The sequence below is a fragment of the Sesamum indicum genome, linkage group LG9, assembly GCF_026168435.1.
Source record: "Sesamum indicum cultivar Baizhima isolate 11 linkage group LG9, ASM2616843v1, whole genome shotgun sequence".
Lineage (NCBI taxonomy): Eukaryota > Viridiplantae > Streptophyta > Magnoliopsida > Lamiales > Pedaliaceae > Sesamum > Sesamum indicum.
Window position 1 is genome coordinate 3602814 of NC_142665.1, and position 20829 is coordinate 3623642.

Below are 20829 nucleotides of genomic sequence, written 5' to 3' on the forward strand. Positions count from 1 at the left end.
TGACATTTTTCGTTGTTCAGGGCCAAAGGTAGGTTGGTATTCACTCCTTATGAGCCCATTCAAAATCCTTCGAAATTCGTTATGGCTAGCTCTACATGAACAACTCTCAACCATGGATCGTCCGTGGTTACAGCAATTTAATAGGGATTGTGTTATTTGCTCGTTGGATACGTTGGAAAATCACTAATACTTGCTATTTTTTGCCCTTATTCAAAGCAGTGTGTTCGAATTTTACGCAAGAAGGTCCGGTTTTCATGGACAAACAGAGGATGGATGATTGATGTGATGATTGTTGTGCGAAAGTGGCGAGGAAAGCATGTAGTTAACGCCGCCTATCGCAACCTTTTAGCATCTCTAGTATATCACATTTTGCAGGAAAGCAATAGGAGGAAATTTCAGCAATTGGATCGAGACCCGTCGGCACTGGCTAACATTATTTTAGACGAAGTTAGATTACGTATACTTAGTGCAGAATTACCGAATAAAATTAGTACGATAGCTTTGTATAGATTATGACAAATTCTATGGCACACAACATCAGCCATATGACTGTACATTATAAATTTTTTAATGCAATTTGCCTTTACCGAAAAATGATATAATTCAATAAGAGCACATTATGAAAATGTACCCCAATAAGGGTATGGATGTTTTTTTACTATAGGAATAAACACTCAAGAGATTCTCACTATTTTATATTTAATCACAAGTTACACTTATTAGAATTCTAAAAATAATACGTCCATTATATTATAAAAAAAATTATAATCAAAAAATAATTATTTAATATTAATTTTAAAATAAAATTAATTAGTTGGAAGCCACTTAATTTAAAATTTTCAACAATACTTTTAATTTAATAAAATTGAGGATATTTAATCTATATTATATTTTTATTTTTTGAAGTTTGGACATAATTTTATATTAATATATTAATCGAATCAATATATTATTTAATTTACTGAGATATTGATATAATTATGTAATTACTAAAAAAATATTGCATGTATTTCTTTTTTTTCCTTTTGACAATTGAACATTACATACGTTTAACATTTGAAAATTAATGGCTAAACAGTCCACCAATTGTGTAAGATATCTTTTCTTTAGTATTTTTTTCTAGGGTATGAATTTATTTTTATTATATATATATATATATATATATTATTTTGTATAGAATAAGAGACTGATATATTTTGAGTGCAATTGAATCGATAAAGTCGTAATTGTAGTATTTGAAGTATGTAGTTTGACGGTGTAGTACCATCAAATAACTTAAAGTTTTTATTTAGAAAGACTTATTGAACCATCTACTTATACACATGATCGAATCATATGTAACCCATCACTACTAATGTTGTGAACGGTGAGCGTATGTCATGAAATGTTCCACCATCTTTCATAATTGTACGAGCATTTATTTATCCTATTTTCAACCGATTATAATTAATTTTCATATTTTGTTATAATATTTGTTTCGACCTCGTATTTCACCTAGTTATTACTAGGGTGTTCTCAATACAAGTTTTATAACTTGTGAAGATTTTTGGCCCATGTTAGCCTCGATTGCGAATTCTATTACAGAAATTCATCCAACAATAAACTACTTTTGCCCACTATTGAGTTCTTTGTCAATTATTGTCTCAAATGTGAGAATGATTCTGCTCCATCCCTTTTGGGACATCAACCCATCCGGTGGCCTTACTCCAGACAGTCAAATCCATAAAAATACCACGCAGTAAGTTGTCAAGATTCAAAGCCTTACGTCGTTGAATCATCTTAAGACACACAGGTAATGACATGTTTTTGGCCACACGCCAGCCCTCTTAACAATGATTTGAATCCAAATTAAAAATGCCACATTTTTGTGATATTATCACTACGTCGCGATTTCTAGATTAATTCAAAATTGTACATTATTTGAGAAATTTAGTAAATTAATATTTGAACAGATTACTCAACTTCATTGGCTTTAATTTCATATAAAACAGATCAAGAGACCAAAAAAAAAAAAGAGAGATGATCCTGGAAGAAAATCCGAGGATTCAGCCACACATAAAAACAGTAATACATCTCTTTCAATCCCCATTACTATCAACAAATGTGCGAGTATTTTCACAAAGATCTTGGCTTTAAAACAATGGTGGAGTGCTTCAAAATGTGCAGACTGAACTGCCCACCCTTCTCGGTCGTGTCAAGCTTCGACTGCCCCGGAGGCGGCAGCAGCTCAAAGTTCTGCACTAGGCGGCCCAAAGTGATGCCAAGAATCGGCAAAGCAAGAATGATTCCGGGGCAGCTCCTCCGGCCAACGCCAAAGGGAAGGTACCTGAAGTCGTTTCCATTGGCTTCAACACTCGACTCCTCTTCCAAGAATCTCTCTGGCCGGAACTCTTCGGGATTCTTCCAGTGGGCAGGGTCGTTAGCCAGCCACCAAGCGTTCACCAAGATCTTGCTCTCAGCAGGGATATCGTAGCCGCTGAGCTTGGCGTCGTGGAGGTTCATGTGGGGCACCAGAAGAGGAATGGCCATCCTTAAGCGAAGCGTTTCTTTTATCACTGCCTGAAGGTATGGAAGCTTGTGGGTGTCAGGCTCTGTCAATGGTACTCCTGGGCCGACCACAGTGTCGATCTCATCGCGGAGCTTCTTCTGGATCTCGGGGTGGTTAACTAGTTCCGCAATGCCCCACTCGATCGACCAAAGAGTTGTTTCAATCGCTGTTCACAGAAATAAATGCCAGTTCATAAATATATAGAACGGACATGAAATTTTTCAGGAGATGTTTATCAGTGAGGTAAAATATAAGATGAAACATTAAATCTATTGCTTTATCATGTCAACAAAAAAAGTAAGGAACTATGATAAACACCATGAGGGGCCATTTTCAACTTAGGTGGCTAAAATGTCCTAGTCCTTTCAATTCAACAAGCATTATGCTTAAGTTGTCAACATCTAACAATTCATCACCAACTGGGCAACAAACTTCAGTTCCGTGAAACCCACAAATGAAAATTCAAGAAGAGAGGTCCGTGGTATGGTCTTCCCTTGTCCCTATCGGGCACTTGGGCTAACATTTTTCCTGCAATAGAAGTCTTGTACACCCTTCCAATAACACTATGAATCCATCGGAAATCTACATTCTATACCAACGTTGCATAGGTGACCAGCCCCGTCATGCTATCATAAGTGGAAGTTATATTTGGAGGAGAAATCTACACTAGTAGTTGGGTATGACTATTAAGAAGGAAAATCAAATTCAAGATGGTTAGGTACGGAGGTCGCAATCACTTGTAATACAAGTCATGTCGAAGGAGATCCACCGCCTACTTGCAAATAGTCTTAATTGAGAGTTGAGACCACATGAAATCTTTAAAAATACCTACCACAACAACTCTTTGGCAAAAACAGTTTAAGAATATTCAACTAGTTCAAGGTGCAGAATTCCCAAGACAGAATGAACTTGTTCAAGAAGTAATATTCTGCAAGCAAATCATGCACACCTCTATTTCTTAATCATTCAAAACCTTTTTAGCTCAAGAATTTATTTTCTCGACCCAAAGGTGCACATATTCCTTGGTTGGCGCTTACAGTCGAACGACAGAGAGGACATAAAAGAGGTTTTAGAATCATTGTCACTTATACAAATGGGAAAGCAGATGATTGTCCCCTGTAGATAAGAACTGTCCATTCCAATTTCCCAACTCATTTCTATCCTTATCAACAAAGGAAAGAAATACAAAATTGTCGAATTGAGAGGTGCAACCTCTAGAATGGTGTCATAATCAGCAAGTGGCAAAATTCAAGCTAAACAGCACAAGCGTCACAATAAGTGCATTTCAATAACAAAACCTTCTTTAGTTTGGTGTGACCATTACAAGCTAAATTATTGGTGAGGTTGCCGCAACAGACCTTTGCTAACATATGGTGCATTAACGGGGTATTTGCCTAAGTTTATCTCCTAATTTTATATATCTACATTTTAGAGTTTATATAATATTAAAATTTATTTTAAAACTAGTCGTTCAAAGTATGTGGATAAGATAAGATGTATAGATTTAATAATATAGTATATAAAAATTTCATAACTAATATGACTAAAACTAACTGATTTTGTTAAGGTTTTAACAAAACTTAAGGTGCTTGATAAAATCACAAGTGAGGGAGAAACAAACAAAAACGATTAGAAACTCATTACTTTTCTCTAAGGAGCTTGCAAAATTTTAAATCTTTATCATAAGAGCTTATAAACTGGTTTGAAGAATTTTACCAAACACTTTTAAGTTTCCAAACGTCTTATAAAATGTTTTAAGAAGCCTATACACTCTCACAAATACCATCTGAGTCATAAATGTGGCTAACTTATTAATGAAACAAAGAAGGGCAGGGTTTCATTTAGAAAGAAACTAGGAAGAGGAAACACCAAGAGAAAGAGAAAATTTACCAGCAACATTGATGTTCTCAACTATGTAAAGGACGTTGTCCTCATTGATCTCCCCCTTCTGTTGGGCTTCAAGAATGTGATCAATCGCACATTTTAGGCTATCATTGCTCATCGCCTTTGTGCTTGCAAGCTTCCTGTAACATGAAAAGCACAAATTAGTGTTTTTCCTTGCCAATAGCCATGGCACAGAGGGAGAACTCTGCACATGAAGTAACCCATCAAATGATAAAGGCTCTTGTGCCTTGTGAGTAACAGCCATGAGCGTTAATCAACTTCTAAGACATAAAAAAGTAGGATTCAGTGGTCAGTTTAGCATCTAAATCTGGTGCAAAGAATTCCTTCCACCTAAATTTACAAACAAGACAACCACCACATCTTCCAACATGTTGCAGACAGCTTAGATCAATTCAATAAAAATTTGCAGAAAAATACAATAAACTAACTCAAGCAGACATATCAAGCACCGCCCCCCCTCCTCTGTCATTCAAGCAATCATGGAACATAAACATGAAACTCGTTTCAAGCAAAAGAAAAGAAATGTCTTTCGTCATCTGAAAGACAGGACGATCACTGTACAAACTGAGCAGAGACTATCACCACTAATAGTCCAAGCAAGATTCATGTCAAACTGAAACCCATATCCAACATAGCAACAGTTGCCCAATGCTTTGACCCTTGTCCTAAAAGAGTAGCATCTCTGCCGAATCAGGATCACATACCCCAAAAAGTGTAAAAGCACAGGGCTGAAACCCCACCAAACCATAAAAGGTAGACGAAATAGTTCTAATTCGTCCAGAAAGGAAAAGTATCCCACATTTCCAACAGAACTAGAATAAAAGCAAGCAGGATCAAGAAAGAAAAAGGGAGTATGACGAAAACGCAGCAGAGAAAGAGGCTAAAAGGGGACTTACTTTCTCTCATCAACAAAGTACTCCTTGAACAGCTGCAGCCTCTTCTGCTTAACCTCCTTGCATATCTTGAGATACCCTCTCAAGAAAGGTCTCAAAATGGGGATGAAATCACCATAGTTGTACTCAAAACTCTGCGCCAATCTACTCCTCTCCCCGTTCAAAGCCTTGAGCTTCACAAACAAGGGGTCATCTTCACTTTCAAATCTTCTGTCGAACATAATCCTGTACATATTATTGTACATCATCAGCTGCAGCCGCCTCCTCAGGACAATCCCACTTGTCGCAGCCTCCGGATTCTTCTTCACATCTTCAACCACAGCGGCGGCCTCCGCTTCCCATCCGTGGCGGTATTGCTGCACCACCTTGTTGGTGAAGAAGGGCACCGTCATGATCCGCCGCATCTTCCGCCAGTGCTCGCCGTACACCGTGAAAACCATATCCTGACCTTTTCCGGTGAAAATATCGAAGACCACGTTCCGGGTCCGGGATCCGAATTCCACACCCTGCGTGTGGAGAACTTCCTTGGCGAGGTCCGGCGAGGAGACGACGACGAGATTGCGCTGCCCCATGCGGAGCAGAAAAATGTTTCCGAATTTCTTGGCGTAGTCGCTGAGATTGCGGTGGTTCAAGTCATCACCCACCTGGAGCCAGTTTCCGAAGATTGGAACGGGGATAGGCCCCGGAGGAAGCTTGAGTTTTTTGCCTCGTAGCTTGGAGACCACGGTGGCAACGACAATGGCGAAGAAGAGGCCGAGAAGGGTCTTCTCAAGGAGTAGAAGATCCATGGTCGGAGAGGTGTTTCAGCTGGAGATGTTGGCGGTGGAGCGGCAGAGGAAGATGGAGCTGTTTTAAAGCTGGTGAAAGGTATGCCGGGATTTATAGAGTGAGGACAGCTGTTAGGTATGGTGAGGGTGTGGGACCCAGTGGGTTTTGAGGGGGTTCTGGACGGCGTCAGATTTAAACGGTAGAGATGATGGAGAAAAGGTCAATCACGTGGCAGCGTGTTAGTGGAGGGAATGAGCGGGGTAGGTAAGCGGGTTTGGTGAGCCACACAAGTCAACAACATTTTTTCATCGTGTTATGCAAATTGGCAACTACTCATACTGTTTGCTTTAATTCTCACGCTTTTACTATAGTTAGTTGGCTTCTATGGCTCCATATTTTGGGAACTTCTGTTCCCACAATTCAAGAGTTTATTTTTGGATAATTCCACTTCGACCCCTCTACTCCAACAATATCTCACTTTACCCCCCCCCCCTCTAATTCTTAATTGCACCACTTAACTCCCTTTACTCTTGTAAATGCTTCAATTGCATTCCTATCTTAAATCACCAGAGCAAATTTTACTATTAGCTACAATTTATTGGCTATGAATGAACTAAAATTATGCTAAATTATTATTATCAATTATAATTAAATAAAAATTAAAGCAAAATTTTAGATTATCCATTGCACTTGCAAAAATCATAGTCGACAACCATTAAGTATCGTGATTAATATTATTTAATACGTTTATTTATTTTAAACCATATTAAAATATTAAATTCCTTAGGTTGGGAATTTTGTAGGTGTACGGTACGACACTTTAATTTAATAACTTTTATTAAACAAGCTATTTATGTTCAAGTTGTGAATTTCTTTTCATACTCTAACTTATATGTATTATTATTCTTTAAAATATAATTATTTAAATAGTAAAATGATTTTCAAAGCTCAAATGTGGTCAGACAGGTACAGTACTAATCTAACAATTTCATTTTTATAAATTTACAAAAGTAAATACACAAAGAAGATTATGAAACTTTATATTCAAAAGGTATATACATTGATATTACTTTGGTGAACTTTATTTTTAGAAATAAAATCTAAAGTGGTGCAACTAAAAGTATAAGGGGGTAAAGTGAGGCATTGGTAAACTAAAGGGGGTAAAATGAAATTTACACATATTTATTTGTGGTATTTGTTATAGGTAGATGTTGGGACCTATAACATTTACACATTTATATGGACCATAAGATAATCTTAGTGCTTTTTTCTCTGTGTTAAATAAAATAAACATAATTTGCTGAAAAGTATAAATAAATTATATATAGAAAATTGCAATCTCGTTCACGTGGGGTTGAATTTTTCCTGTAGAAGCTTCCGTTTATGTATCGTATCTTTCTATCTCAAATTTATGCTCTTAGCCCAATTTATTATTTTAATAAAAAGGTTAAATTGCATAACACCCCTTTTATTATAGTGAAATTGTGCCAATCTTCTTTTGTTATTTTTATACACAAAAGATTCTGTATCTATATAATATTAATTACATTATTAAGGGGCAGCTGACAGAATGTATTCATCATTTCAAAACATATAGGGATTTTTTGCTTATATTTTTAATATAGGGGGAATTTTTTAGCCAAATTTATAAATAAATGGGGATCTTATGCAACTTATCTTAAATTTAAATTGACAGTTTAATTCTTTGAATTGATATTTTTAAAAAAAAAAAAACAATATGTGTGGTGTTAAATGTACAATTATTTCTAAAAATGACTTTGTGCAGCAAATATTATGGGTAAAATAAATTATTTCCGACGAGAAAACTCCTTATAATTTATTTTAAATTAATACATAATTATTTTAAATAATCGCGAACACCTCATACACAAAAATATCAAATAATTAACCAACAAACCATTTCAAAGTGGGAATCTAATGGAACAGAGCGTGACTAATATTTAAGGATTGATGCAGAGATGTGTAGGCCATTTCTTAAAGTCAAACCATTTTTCAATTAATCAAATCATTACAAAATTGTTTTGTCCATTTAATTTTGCACTCGCATTTTTCCAAGTTGTTATATATACAGAGAGAAAGAGAGAGACAAGGGGGTTAAATGCAATTTATTTTTCTATGATATATAATTGAATAAAAACACTTTAGATGGAGGAATAATTTGCTATATTTTTTTAAATATAGAGAGTAATTTATTATTTTTCTTCACATGACTTTTTTGCTCATTTAACATATCACAGAGGGATAAATTGTACTTTACAATATATATTACTATATATAAAAAAAGACAAAAAAAAAAAAGGAAATAATTTAGGCATATGATTATGAGTCTTATTGCATGTTAGTGAGGTTTAAGGTATGATTATATTATATTATTTTCTTACAAAATTCTCCGCTATTACATCTTACACTCTGGATTATCTCTAATTAATGACTTCATCAAAATAAGGACTAGGTATAGAGCGACTATGTAAGAGGTTTACCTAACTTAATTTTATTATTTATTATCACCGTATATTATTTTATTATAATCTCATTCTCACGTATTATCAACTTGTTTCATTTATTTAGCTATTTAGTAGAGTATTGTTTATGTATTAATTAAATAAGCGAAAACGTTACAATATGATGACGCAGGACACGCGTAATTATTCCATGTACGATTTCTCAAACTTTGCTAAGGGGGTATTTAATTTAATTCCACGGATTCATATTTTTCTAAAACTCTTGAATTAAGCGATTTCGGAGAAGCGGCTAATAATGATAAAGGCAGAATACGACTATGCATTATTACAATTATTATCTTATTATTTGAAAAATTATAAATATGGCTCAAATTGAAAAATAATTGTGTAGCTCCTAGATGGTGAAGTGAAATTTACTACTTTATTTTCTCTGATTTTTCATTTACAAATAATTTAAAAAAATATAAATAAATTTGAGAGTGGAAAAAGTGGATAATTCATGGGGCATATTGGTCAATAAAAATATATTTTAGAGTTTTTCTAAAAAATATATCAAAATTATAATTTATAATTCAAAATGACATTCCATAAAAATTGGATGAAAACGAACCGAGACTAACAGAATGAACTCACTGTTAAAGGAACCCTAAAATCAGGGAGATATTTATAAATTCTAAATAATAATGATGCATTTATAATTATATCAAATTTCATGAGATGTGACTGTAATTTATCTCAATAATAAATGGGAGTACTTGTTAATAACAACAACAATAATAGTTAAAATTTAAAAAAAAAATAGAGTGATTATGCAAGTATTTTTGTGTGCAAATAAAAATATGATTGGAAATTAATGGCATTGTGTTTTATATTGAATTGTAGTAGTCATGTTAATATATTTTTAATAAAAAATATATATAAACAAATATATTTTAAATATAATTACAGTTTATTTATTTATTTACATTTTCATAGAATGGGAAGAAAATGTGGTATTGTATTTTAATAATTTGTAAAGTATAAAAATAATAATAATTATTGGATGTTTGATGTTTACCTACTACGATAAGTGGGGCCCTCCCAAAATAATTTGCATACACCACCCCCACCTACTTCTCCACTTCAACCAACCTTCATTCAGATCAGGACAAAATCAAGTCCAGAATTTGCTTTTGCAATGTAGTAATCGGTATGGCACATCGTTTCTTTGTGTATTTCGTAAATATTTTTTAGATTAAAATAAAGTACATAAATCATCACATTATATTAAAATAAAATCGGTTAGTATAAAATTTAAAAAATTAAATAAATTAGTTATCTTATTTGATATTTTCTGCTTCACAAAAAAATATTAGTATAGTAGTGTTTTTAATCGTCGTTTGTGAGTGTAAATGGTCTTTTCTTTTTTATATAAGTATAAATATAATATAATATGATATTGGATGAAGTTATGAGTTTTTTAAAATATCTGATAAGTTGTTGTAAAATATTTGATATTTTTGTTAAATAAGTTTATAAGACTACAAGTACGATGGAATGAGCTTAATTATAAGCTCTTTAAAATAAAATTAAAAAAAAAAGAATTTTCTAACTTATTTTTGATATCGTTACAAGTTAGTTTAGCTTTGTTCGAGTTAATTATAAGTTCATTAATTAATAATATATTATAAGTTCATTCATCTTATTTTATTTAAATATTTCTATCGTTTTATTTCTGAAAATATCTTAATCTAGTATTTTATAAGTTTGAAAAATATTTTATAAGATGTATGAGTTTATAAGGCTTTGTTCGGGTGACGTCTATAGAATTTTATACATAATTGAGAGACTAATTGATAATTATTTAAAAAATTTAAATTTTATTATAGTAAATTATAGATTAAAGTTTGCATATATTAAAATTTGAATGGAGTCAATTATAACTCATAATAGTATTTATGAACAAATTATATTAATTAAAAAATTAAGTAGGACGTAAAAATAATTAAATAAATAAAATAAAATATATTAAATAAAACAAATATATATAGAGAGAGAGAATGAAGGTGGGGCCGGTATACCATCACCACTCACACCGCCTCACCATTGATATAATAATACACACATTGAATTTATGCACACACACAAATCACAAATCGTACACACACTTGTACACAATTGAACCGTGCTGTTGTCGTGAATAAGTAGATCGGGCGTGACATCTGAAGTTAAGATTTTTGTTACGAGAATATTAAATATGTCAGTTTTTGTTCTGATTTATATTTAAAATGTTGTACAGTTCGTTGTTGCTTTAGATTTTATAAACGATGACGTTTGGAGAGAATAAATATTATCTATTGAATATGCCTATTATCTCATGGAATGTTTATATATTATATTGATAATTAAAAATATCTTATAAGAGGAATTATAATTAAAATATATATATATAATAATTAGTGGTAATTAAATATAACGTAATAAGGGTATTTTACTTTCAAATATCCATTTTGAGTTCCATATTTTTTCAAATTGGCAGGTCATGTTCAGTTTGGCATTTTTTTTTTGCTGGAATTTGACCATAAGTTCCATAAAATTTATTTTATTACGCCTCTTCATAGGGGAAAAAAAAAATTATCACAAAATGTTATAAATAAGCCTAACACACTTTTACTTAGAGCAAGGGATTGAATTTACTCAAATTGGATGAATCAATATACCCCAATTTCATATGAGAATCATATCTCAATCTTATTTGATAATTAAATTGATGGGGTGCAGTTTTTATTTATATTTTTTATTGTAACATAATAAAATAATCCAAAAGTCCACTCAAGTAACGTGGCCAAATATCAACCCAAAAGCTGAGTTTGAACCATTCTCTAACACCCAACTAACCCATGATTTATTGCTCTATTGTTATACTTTTGCACTTACGTACTCGTTCCAACTTGCATACACCTTCAGTATTTAAAATTTGAAACTAAAATCTCCAACAACAAATTTTGAGATCTAAATCATTGGACTGTCTCATGTAGTATAAATAAAATAACCCAACATTTCATCTGAATCCAATTGGGTTGACCCCTTTCTCGTCTGATTTTCAACGTTCCAAGAGGTGAATTTATTCACGTATTTGTCACTAAATCACAGTTTGATTTTACGAGATTGAGGATTGGGTAACTATAAAATTGCGTTTTGGAATTTCATCAACTCGTGTGTTGTTGTTCTACGATAGTAATAGTTATATTTCGACTTTAATAATAATTACTATTTACTATAAGTATTTTGAATTAATAATTAATATATTGACCGTTATATCCGAGGATGAACTTCTTTAATTAAATTAAGTTTGTGATATTAATTTGTAACAATTAATATTTTAATTCACATTGTAACTTGTATTAGACTGACAACCTCAATCCCACCATTTTAATGGGCATGGCCAATTAATTAAATTAAACTTAATATATATATATATAAAATAGATCTTACATGATCCGATGTATTGAAGAATCTGTACGAATATTTTCTCGTATATGTACATTATACGCTACCGTATGCGTATATCATAAGTATTATTGTGCTAGTGCTAATACTATTTCTTTTTTATTCTTAAAGTACCATTATTTTTTAATTAAAGCATTAGAGATCGAGTTGACTAGTAAGCTCGAAACGAGAATTAGACTATTTAATATTCAACTTGATTTTTTTTTCTCAAACTTGATTTATTAAATATACGAATCGAAATTAAACATATATATATATATATATATATATATTCATAAGAAGATTTAAAGCTGGTTGGATATTTATTCAATCGGTAAAGATGAAATAAAATATGGGTAAAAAGTCATCAATTGCTGGAATTTGTGTCGTGTTCGATTTAACGCCCTAATGAAATTTGAGAAAGATTCAGACAAACTTGAAACATAATATGCGATTTGTCCTGGCATATTCATGAAAATCCCATCTATCTTGAAAATTAAATTATTTTTTTAAGGTCCAATTTAATCTAGCGATTCATAATAAATTTTAAAATAATTGACTTAAAATAGGGTGATTATGACGCTTTGATTCACAATTCTATAATCAATTATGCAATTGCAGCTAACTATAGCTAAATTTAAAAAAAAATCATAGTTTTTGGGAACTAAAAAATTATTTAATGAGTATAATGAGTGATTAAGTAAAAAATAATTATTTGCAATTAAAAGTTATGAATTATATATATGTATATATATAATCAAAATGCGATTTGGATGAATTATTACATGATGGGCTAAACAATACAAAAAAATTTATCAAAAATAATTATAATAAATTTATTTTAATTAACAATAATTCAGTGTTATTAAAAAAATACACAAAAAATTGATTTGCACTCGAAACCTAAGTCTGAACTGCTTAAGTATGATTGAATTACATTTTCAGTCACCACTCAAATATGAAAAACTAATTAAAATATATTGATAATTTCAGATAAAAATATAAATTTAAAATAAAAACATATATTTATATTCCTAAAATTAAATTCACAACTTTTTAATTGTGATGATCCAATTTTAGCAGGTGACCATATCCAAATACGGGCAACACAGGATTCAATGGGACCCGGCCGAATGAAGTTATCTCAAAATGTAATATGGACCCAGAAAGTGAGTCCTCAAATTGGATAGGGGTTTGGGCTTGGGTTTGAGGTCCGGCCCATCAACAAAACCTTAGAGTTTAAACCGTTTACCCATTTTTCTCACTCTCTTCGTCTCTCTCTCTCTAGAATCTGTCTCACGCTCACATTACGTACACTCATCCTATCCCCCGGCGAAAATCATCAAGACGATGTCGTATGTTCCTCCCCACCTGAGAAGCTCTTCCGCCGCCACCATCGCAGCAACCGTAGGTAACGGTGTCGCCGATCAGTTCCATCCGAAGCAGGTGAAGAGCTCTTCTACTAAATTCACTTCAGCTAAAAACAACTATAGTACTGGTAACTCAATTAATTCCGGGAATGCGGGTTATCGAAGCTCCGGAAGTGGTGTGTCGACCCGAAATGTTGTCGCGCCGGACCCTGTTTTCCCCCAGTGGAAGCCGTCTGACCGCGTTCTCCGCCTCAAACCGGAACAGGTTCGATTATTGACCTTTGTCCTTTGGTTGTAACTGTTTCGGAATTCTGGGGACTGGTTCTATCTGAGCTCTTGAACTTGGAGATTTAATGTCTCGTAATGACTGGGAGTAGCAATCCGGTTACTTGAACGACTGTATTTTGTGGTGATTTTGCTTTTGGTCAGTTTATGCATGAATTTCTTCGCAAGGGTATGTGTTTCGGTTTTACTATTTGATGGGATGGTGTAATCGTTAGAATCATAAAGTAATTGGCTTTGCTTTACTTTAGTACTGTGGAGAATTATAATAGTAGATAATGTTGCCTTTTTAATCATCTACTGAAATTAATTGAGGAAAAATTCTTTCTCTTTAGTGGTAAGTTCTTGAAGTGTTATTAGACAGTACTGGTTATGGCTGAATGACTTCAGCAAATTACTTATGCTGGGATTATATATTTGTATATTCAGGTTCAGGAGGTTCGATTGAGGTTAAATGTTGATGTTTCAGTTCCACCAGATTCACTTCATGCACCTGCCCCTATTGAAGCATTTGCTGACATGGTGAGAATCTGATATCGCCAATCAGATCATTTTTGTATCTTCTTTGGAAATTAATTCTTTGTGGATTAACAGTATCATTTGTTCTCTTTAACTTCTGCAGAATTTGCACACGAGCATCATGAAAGATATTGCATTTCATGAATATACCACGCCAACTTCCATCCAGGCCCAAGCCATGCCAGTTGCTCTAAGTGGAAGGGACCTTTTGGGTTGTGCAGAAACTGGTAGTGGCAAAACGGCTGCATTTACCATACCTATGATACAGGCATTATTATTTCTCCTGCTTTTGGTTTTGATTATATTTATACTGGTTCTTATGTTTATGGATTTTGTTTTGTTGGAACATTGTAAGCCAAGCTTTTGTTTTTGTCTTTAATTTGCAGCATTGCCTAGCTCAGCCTCCAATTCAGCGTGGAGTCGGACCATTGGCATTAGTATTGGCGCCAACGAGAGAGCTTGCTCAGCAGATAGAGAAAGAAGTAAGGCTACTAATTCAAGTGCTTTAGGCTGCGAGTGTTATTGTTGCTGATATAAGTCTATCCACAACTGTTCTTTCCTCAATTTATCCAGGACTTTGGAATTTGAACAATGCTTCAACCATTAGTCAAACTATAAATGCTTGCTATGTTTTGGTTCACCCCAATTGCCTTTGTGACCTAATTTTGAAACTAAATGATATAATAATTCTTGATTATGGATGAGTTCCAAATCTCTTTCCTGTTGAACATTTCAGATTCAAGTACTTACATTTAGTCCATAGTTGCAATATTTTTGTGTACTTTTGGATAGCCATGGGAAGCTTTTTGTGGCACTTGGGCACCATGATCATATAAACCATGAAGTTGGCAAAGATTTTGATCTTGCATGCTAGTTTTTCATGTGAGGCATCATCTATCTACTCGTATCAGGTTAAGGCCTTCAGTAGATCTTTGGACTCCTTCAAAACTGCAATTGTTGTGGGTGGAACCAACATGGCTGAGCAGGTACATCCTTCTAAGAATTTGCTTTTAGTGCCACCCGAGTTATGTCACATTGACATATTTATTGATCGCATTGTTTTCTGCTACTTAATGGCAAGACAGAGGTCTGAGCTGCGAGCAGGAGTGCATATAGTGGTTGCTACTCCTGGGAGATTTATTGACCATCTACAACAAGGAAATACTTCTCTGTCAAGAATTTCATTTGTTGTCTTGGATGAGGCTGATAGGATGCTTGACATGGGATTTGAACCTCAGATAAGAGAGGTACTTCACATTCTACTGACATATCATTAAATGTTTTCTTATATAAAACTCAAGGTTTCTAGATTCCCTTCCTTATTTTCTCCTATCTGTCATTTTGCTTTACTCTAGGTTATATCGGTTTATGCTCCATAGTTTAGTTGATCTAAAGATTAATTGAGAACTTGTAGTTGTTACATCTTTTCCCATTCTTAATTTTCACCTCATGCTACATTGAACCATGTGGTACTCCGTGCATTAATCTTGTAATTGCTTCTCTGCTACATAATGATGCTCTCAAATAACCTATTACAGTTTTTCATTATCATATATGTTTGTTCAGCCAACATGTGAAACTGCACTGGCAATGTGCAGACAGGCAACATCGTTATCATCCACCAGAGAAATTGGGAATAAGACAGTATTGGAAATAAATCATTAGATTTTGGGTTTATCTTATAAACCAAACTACAAAACAAAATAATGTGAGGTATTGTGGAACTTCAAAATGGAATAAACCAAACCTATTGTGATAATATCTCATCAGGGAAAAGTCTTCACTTTCCTCTCTCCATAATGTTTGTTTACTAGTAATGGGCATCTCATAGACTGGACTGAATGAGAGGGGCAAGATGGGTGTGAAAATTATCCTCACCCATCAGACCAAGAACCATGTCACTCCTTCCTAAATTAGGTGAATACTTGAACTTATGTTGAACTTTCCAATTTTCCAAGTGTATATAGAATGAATAAAGCAAGTACTTGGACTTTGCTCATATAAAATGCATTTATATATCCATCAATATGAATTGTATGCACCCCAACAGCCTCTGCACATAGTAAAATATATATGGCATTCTTGTAGTCATGAAAATCTTGCTTTTTTATGGAGAGGGCCTATTGCAAGTTCATGTATTGGTCATGCGGTTTTCTCTTATAGTGTTTCATTCATATCTGGTGCTGTCTAACTCTGTTTGCAGGTGATGCAAAATCTTCCACAGAAGCACCAAACTCTGCTGTTTAGTGCTACCATGCCTGTAGAGATTGAAGAGCTAGCACAGGTTAGATGTCTGTGGTGATTACAAGTGTTATTCCTGTATAGACTTTGTTTTTAAGTTTTAACTATATAGAATTTTAACTTTCTATATTCTAAGATATTTTAGTGAGACTCTTTAGTTTTCACTTTACGTACATCTCATTTCAAGCCAATTTTTAGGAATACTTGACAAATCCAGTGCGGGTAAAGGTTGGAAAAGTTAGTAGTCCCACAGCTAATGTGTCTCAAATCTTGGAGAAAGTACCAGAGAATGAGAAGGTATGCTGTTCTCTGCAATTTGTATGTTGCAGAATGTATTTATGCAGCCATCATCTGGCAATTAACGTCTAATTTCTCTTTTGTGGGAATCTTCTCTTTCTTTCCTTATTCACCATCTCTTTTGGTTATGTTTTAAGCACCATATTTCATTATGTTTTCAGCTTGGCTCCTTATGAAAATTCAGTAAATCTAGGTAACTGAGCAGTCCATCTCCTTTGAGTTTGGAAACTCTGAATCTGATGCTGTTTTGGAACTGTGGTAATGAAAAAATTTCCTAGCTAGAACATGTAGTTGGATAAATACTGACCTGCGTGGTTTTCTTTGGCTTTCTTGATATGGGAAGGGTTTTCCAATGCAAAGCCTGCATATCGGATTTCGTAGATAGTGGAAAATGATGGGTCTGACCAGTACGTTTAATGAAAAGCTAGCCACAATTTTATGGACCATAGATATATGCCACATATTTTCTCCAAACTATGTCATCCCATTTTCAGATTTTCTGGACATGGGCCATAGATTATTGTGCTAGTAATGATCCTATGCTAAATCCAAAGCCCCCATATAAGGCTATGCTTTCAATACTCTAACATCTCTCTTGGGTCATCAAGTGCAAAGGTTGCCTTGTTCTCATAATTTCTATTATACACCTGAAAATATACAAATATTGCTTCAGATGCAAATCAGAAATATCTTAAGGCTCTTCTCTGTGTTGGGGAGGTAAGATATGGTATTCCTGGAAAATATTATGATTTTGTCAATGTGATATTTCAAAATTATATTACTGTCCTAAACGACACCATGTATAATTTTTCATTGGCCATAATGCTGTGGGAAAAGGTTCATGTTATGTGCAAACTGTCTTGCCACTAATATTTGAAAAAATATTACTGGCATTTGACATTTCAGATATTTTTTGACGGTAACATCGAGAATGATGTGGATAATTTTTTATGGTATGAAGATTGACAGGCTTCTCGATATCCTTGTTGAGGCAGCTGCAGAATCTGAGAGATTTGACCGTCCTTTTCCCTTGACCATTGTATTTGTGGAACGGAAGGTATATTCATGTGCACATTCAATTGCATCACTGCTCTCTTTGTGCTAAGTATCTTTTGTTGCAGCAGCATGGTTATATTCTTATGTCCATCGTGAGGTGTATTTCTGGTCCTTAAATGCAATCTTTGGTTATCTGTATTTAGCATTGCCATGCAAACGCATGACTGTGTCCCTCTTTGAAATTAGACCCTCTTTGATGTTTAATCAATTCAATTGAAACTAACATTGGAGGGTGCCTGTATTTCTCTGGTGGAGCATGTTGTTTGTACAATATTAATGAAGCCAATGTTTTTGGTTGAGCAATATTAGCATTTTGTTTGATTCATTACCAGCCCCGCATGCATACCGCCAAGGTATAATAAGTTGGAGATAGATTTCATTGGTATATGACATTACCATGATTTCATGCTTGGGCTGCGAGTTTTAAAGGGGACACTATCCACTGGTGGCTTTTGTTTCCTTGCACAATTGCCAGTTACACTGTTTATCAAAACTCAGAAAGTGGGGTATTTCCATTTGTATGACCCTATTCTCTTTTGTTGGTACTTGGGGATCTGTACCCCTCCTCAATCCACCAACATCCTCTTTCTTACCCAGAATGTTCAAACTATTGGTGTTTATGTGATCTTTCAGAGCAGATGTGATGAAGTTGCAGAAGCCTTGACGGAGCAAGGTCTGCAGGCAGCTGCTCTTCATGGGGGTCGCAGTCAAAGTGAGCGGGAGGCTGCACTTCGTGATTTTAGGCATGGTCCTACCAGGATACTCGTATGTCTTGACCTACTTCTTCCGAACTTACAACAGTACTCTTAGCTACTTTTGCATCTTCAATTAATGTTTTCAAATTGCTTCATTTTCACTTTGGTTGTTAATAGGGGAAACTGACTTCAATTGTGACAACTAAAGGAAAGTTTTTTTTCCCCTCACCATATTTCTTTCACTCAATTGTGCTTAATCTTTGCACAAGGTGGGTTGCTAATCATGAAGAAATTGTATTATCAGGTACCCCAAAAATAGGGAGTTATCATGTTTGGCTGGGTGTTGAGTTGAGGTGCCAGAGTTTGATTTATAGTTGTTTCTTTTAACCTTATTTTCTGGAGCAATCATTTCTTTTGACCTTGGTCGCTAAAAATTAAGTGATTGGTATTACTTGACAGTATTTTCTATTGAATACTAAGATTCATCACCTTATTTATGCATAGTGAGTGAAAATTGATGTTCTAAGATCTGGATTTTCTACTCTTTAGCTTCCTTTCTAGCTTCATATACAAACATTCTGCCTTTTGTAGGATTTTGTTGATGGATCTTTTCAGCTAACCAACATGTCATCTTGTTGGCCTGATTTGCAGGTTGCCACTGATGTTGCATCACGGGGTTTAGATGTCACCGGTGTTGCTCATGTCATTAATCTAGATCTTCCAAAGGTATATCAGGCTGCAATTTGGAAGTCGGTTTTAATTTGCTGCTGGACTTTTGGGGCAAGACTGGTTTGATTTCCAGTTCAGCAATAATATGATCTTCGAGAGTTTGCATCTCCCATTTTTCTGGACACCTCCTTTTTAAAAATCTCCAAATGGCAGATTGAAATGTCTGTTAAACATAAACTTGTGTTTCTGCAATGATTTTTGTTTGTCAAATCTTGATTTATTTTAATAACTTGGACTGCAAAATTTTGATTTTTTTCATCTTCGGATCATACTTAGACAATGGAAGACTATGTACACCGAATTGGACGGACTGGTCGTGCAGGATCAACAGGCCAAGCTACATCCTTTTATACTGATCGTGATGTGGTATCCCCAATCTTCTGTTTCTTGCCTTCCAAATCTCTTTATTTGTTGCATTATAGTTTCTCTGTTCTCACCAATTGAAACACTGGCATACAGTATCTTGTGGCGCAAATAAGGAAAGCAATTCAAGATGCAGATTCTGGTAATACCATAACATATGCGATCGGAAAGGTAGAACTTCCCCGTTATTTGATTTGCAAATATATTTCTTCTCTCTAAAAACTATCGTTGCTTTCCGAACCTCCTCCCTGAAAGATTTGATAGATTAAATTGTTTTTAGCATTCTCACGTTTGATATTTTAGACTGCTAGGAGAAAGGAGAAGGAAGCTATAGCTGCTCAGAAAGAAGCAAAAGTTGAACTGTCCAAGCTCTCGTTGGTTGGATCCACCGGTATAAATGTGGAAGACAAGTACAGGCACATGATCGCTCCTGCAGTAATAAGAAAAGAGGGTGCTGCTGATGATGCTTGGGATGACTGATTATATTTCCTGTCAACCTACCCTACTTATGTTGCTACAAGCCCAAACGAGGCAAGATCCTCTTATCCCTGCATATTTTGCTCATTCGACAGAGAGGAAACAAGAAACCTACTCATCTATTCTCCTTCAGATGCTGCATTCCTTGCTTGTTTGGACAATGATAGTGAAGAACTTGTTCAGGTTTCGGCATGGAGATCAAATCGCAAAATGTGCTCAAAGTAGGATGTTCTTGTACATTTGCGTTTGTGTGTGCCTTTGCGCTGCTAACGTAATAGCTTGTAGCCATGACTAGCTACATGGAGCTCCTTTTAACTCTGTAGGAATTGAATGGTATGAATGAGCACATAATTTGTAAATGAAGCTCATGACTCCTTTGTTTCTAGTTGAATGAGTATTTAGACATAATTACATAAATACCTTTGAGGTTCAAGTATGTTATCGATAAATCTCATAACTTTATAGAAAAAAAAAAAAGGTGTATTAACACTTTTTGCAGTCATGATTTATATATTAGATTCAAATCCTGCTGACTCAAGAGAGAAGTTACAATATAAATCATGAGTACAAATAATTGAATTTGAGAATTGTTTAAACCATGTGAAACTTGAAAGAGTGATATGTTAACGGGAGATTAATTTTGGCACAGAATCCAGTGTACAGTTAAAGGGTCTCAAAATTTTCTTCAGGGGTGATAAAATTTTTTAATACCGTTCGAAATCCCTCCAATCAAAT

General features: G+C 34.2%; 2 protein-coding genes across 3 annotated transcripts; one reads left to right on the top strand and one right to left on the bottom strand.

Moving 5' to 3' along the window:
• Positions 1–1937: 1937 nt before the first annotated feature.
• On the bottom strand, positions 1938–6260 carry LOC105170468 (trans-cinnamate 4-monooxygenase). The gene is made up of 3 exons (XM_011091230.3): positions 5350–6260; positions 4439–4572; positions 1938–2714 (listed from the first exon to the last, which is right to left on the bottom strand). Exons 1-3 carry the CDS (start codon positions 6132–6134, stop codon positions 2116–2118), a joined length of 1518 nt encoding a protein of 505 aa, XP_011089532.1. The 5' UTR covers positions 6135–6260; the 3' UTR covers positions 1938–2115.
• Positions 6261–13325: 7065 nt separating this feature from the next.
• Positions 13326–20511, top strand: LOC105170470 (DEAD-box ATP-dependent RNA helicase 20). Of its 2 annotated transcripts, XR_848499.3 has the most exons (15): positions 13326–13700; positions 14147–14239; positions 14340–14504; positions 14623–14718; positions 15148–15222; positions 15322–15483; positions 16440–16520; positions 16676–16774; positions 17736–17831; positions 18464–18595; positions 19177–19251; positions 19531–19620; positions 19714–19788; positions 19921–20148; positions 20228–20511. XR_848499.3 is itself a non-coding variant. In XM_011091231.3 (14 exons), the coding sequence occupies exons 1-14, from the start codon at positions 13416–13418 to the stop codon at positions 20095–20097; spliced, it is 1701 nt and encodes a 566-aa protein (XP_011089533.1). In that variant the 5' UTR covers positions 13326–13415; the 3' UTR covers positions 20098–20511. The 2 variants fall into 2 exon arrangements, 1 of the variants encoding a protein (XP_011089533.1); XM_011091231.3 differs by having other exon boundaries at positions 19921–20511.
• The last annotated feature ends 318 nt before the right edge of the window (positions 20512–20829 follow it).

Bases quoted from the DNA above. Each gene is read 5' to 3' on its own strand.
- LOC105170468 (XM_011091230.3), bottom strand. From the start codon at position 6,134: ATGGATCTTCTACTCCTTGAGAAGACCCTTCTCGGCCTCTTCTTCGCC. The intron at 4,573-5,349 runs GTAAGTCCCCTT...TTCATGTTACAG, and splicing joins TACTTTGTTGATGAGAGAAA to GAAGCTTGCAAGCACAAAGG. The intron at 2,715-4,438 runs GTAAATTTTCTC...TTCTGTGAACAG, and splicing joins TGAGAACATCAATGTTGCTG to CGATTGAAACAACTCTTTGG.
- LOC105170470 (XM_011091231.3), top strand. From the start codon at position 13,416: ATGTCGTATGTTCCTCCCCACCTGAGAAGCTCTTCCGCCGCCACCATC. The intron at 14,240-14,339 runs GTGAGAATCTGA...TAACTTCTGCAG, and splicing joins TTGAAGCATTTGCTGACATG to AATTTGCACACGAGCATCAT. The intron at 16,775-17,735 runs GTATGCTGTTCT...TATGGTATGAAG, and splicing joins AAGTACCAGAGAATGAGAAG to ATTGACAGGCTTCTCGATAT.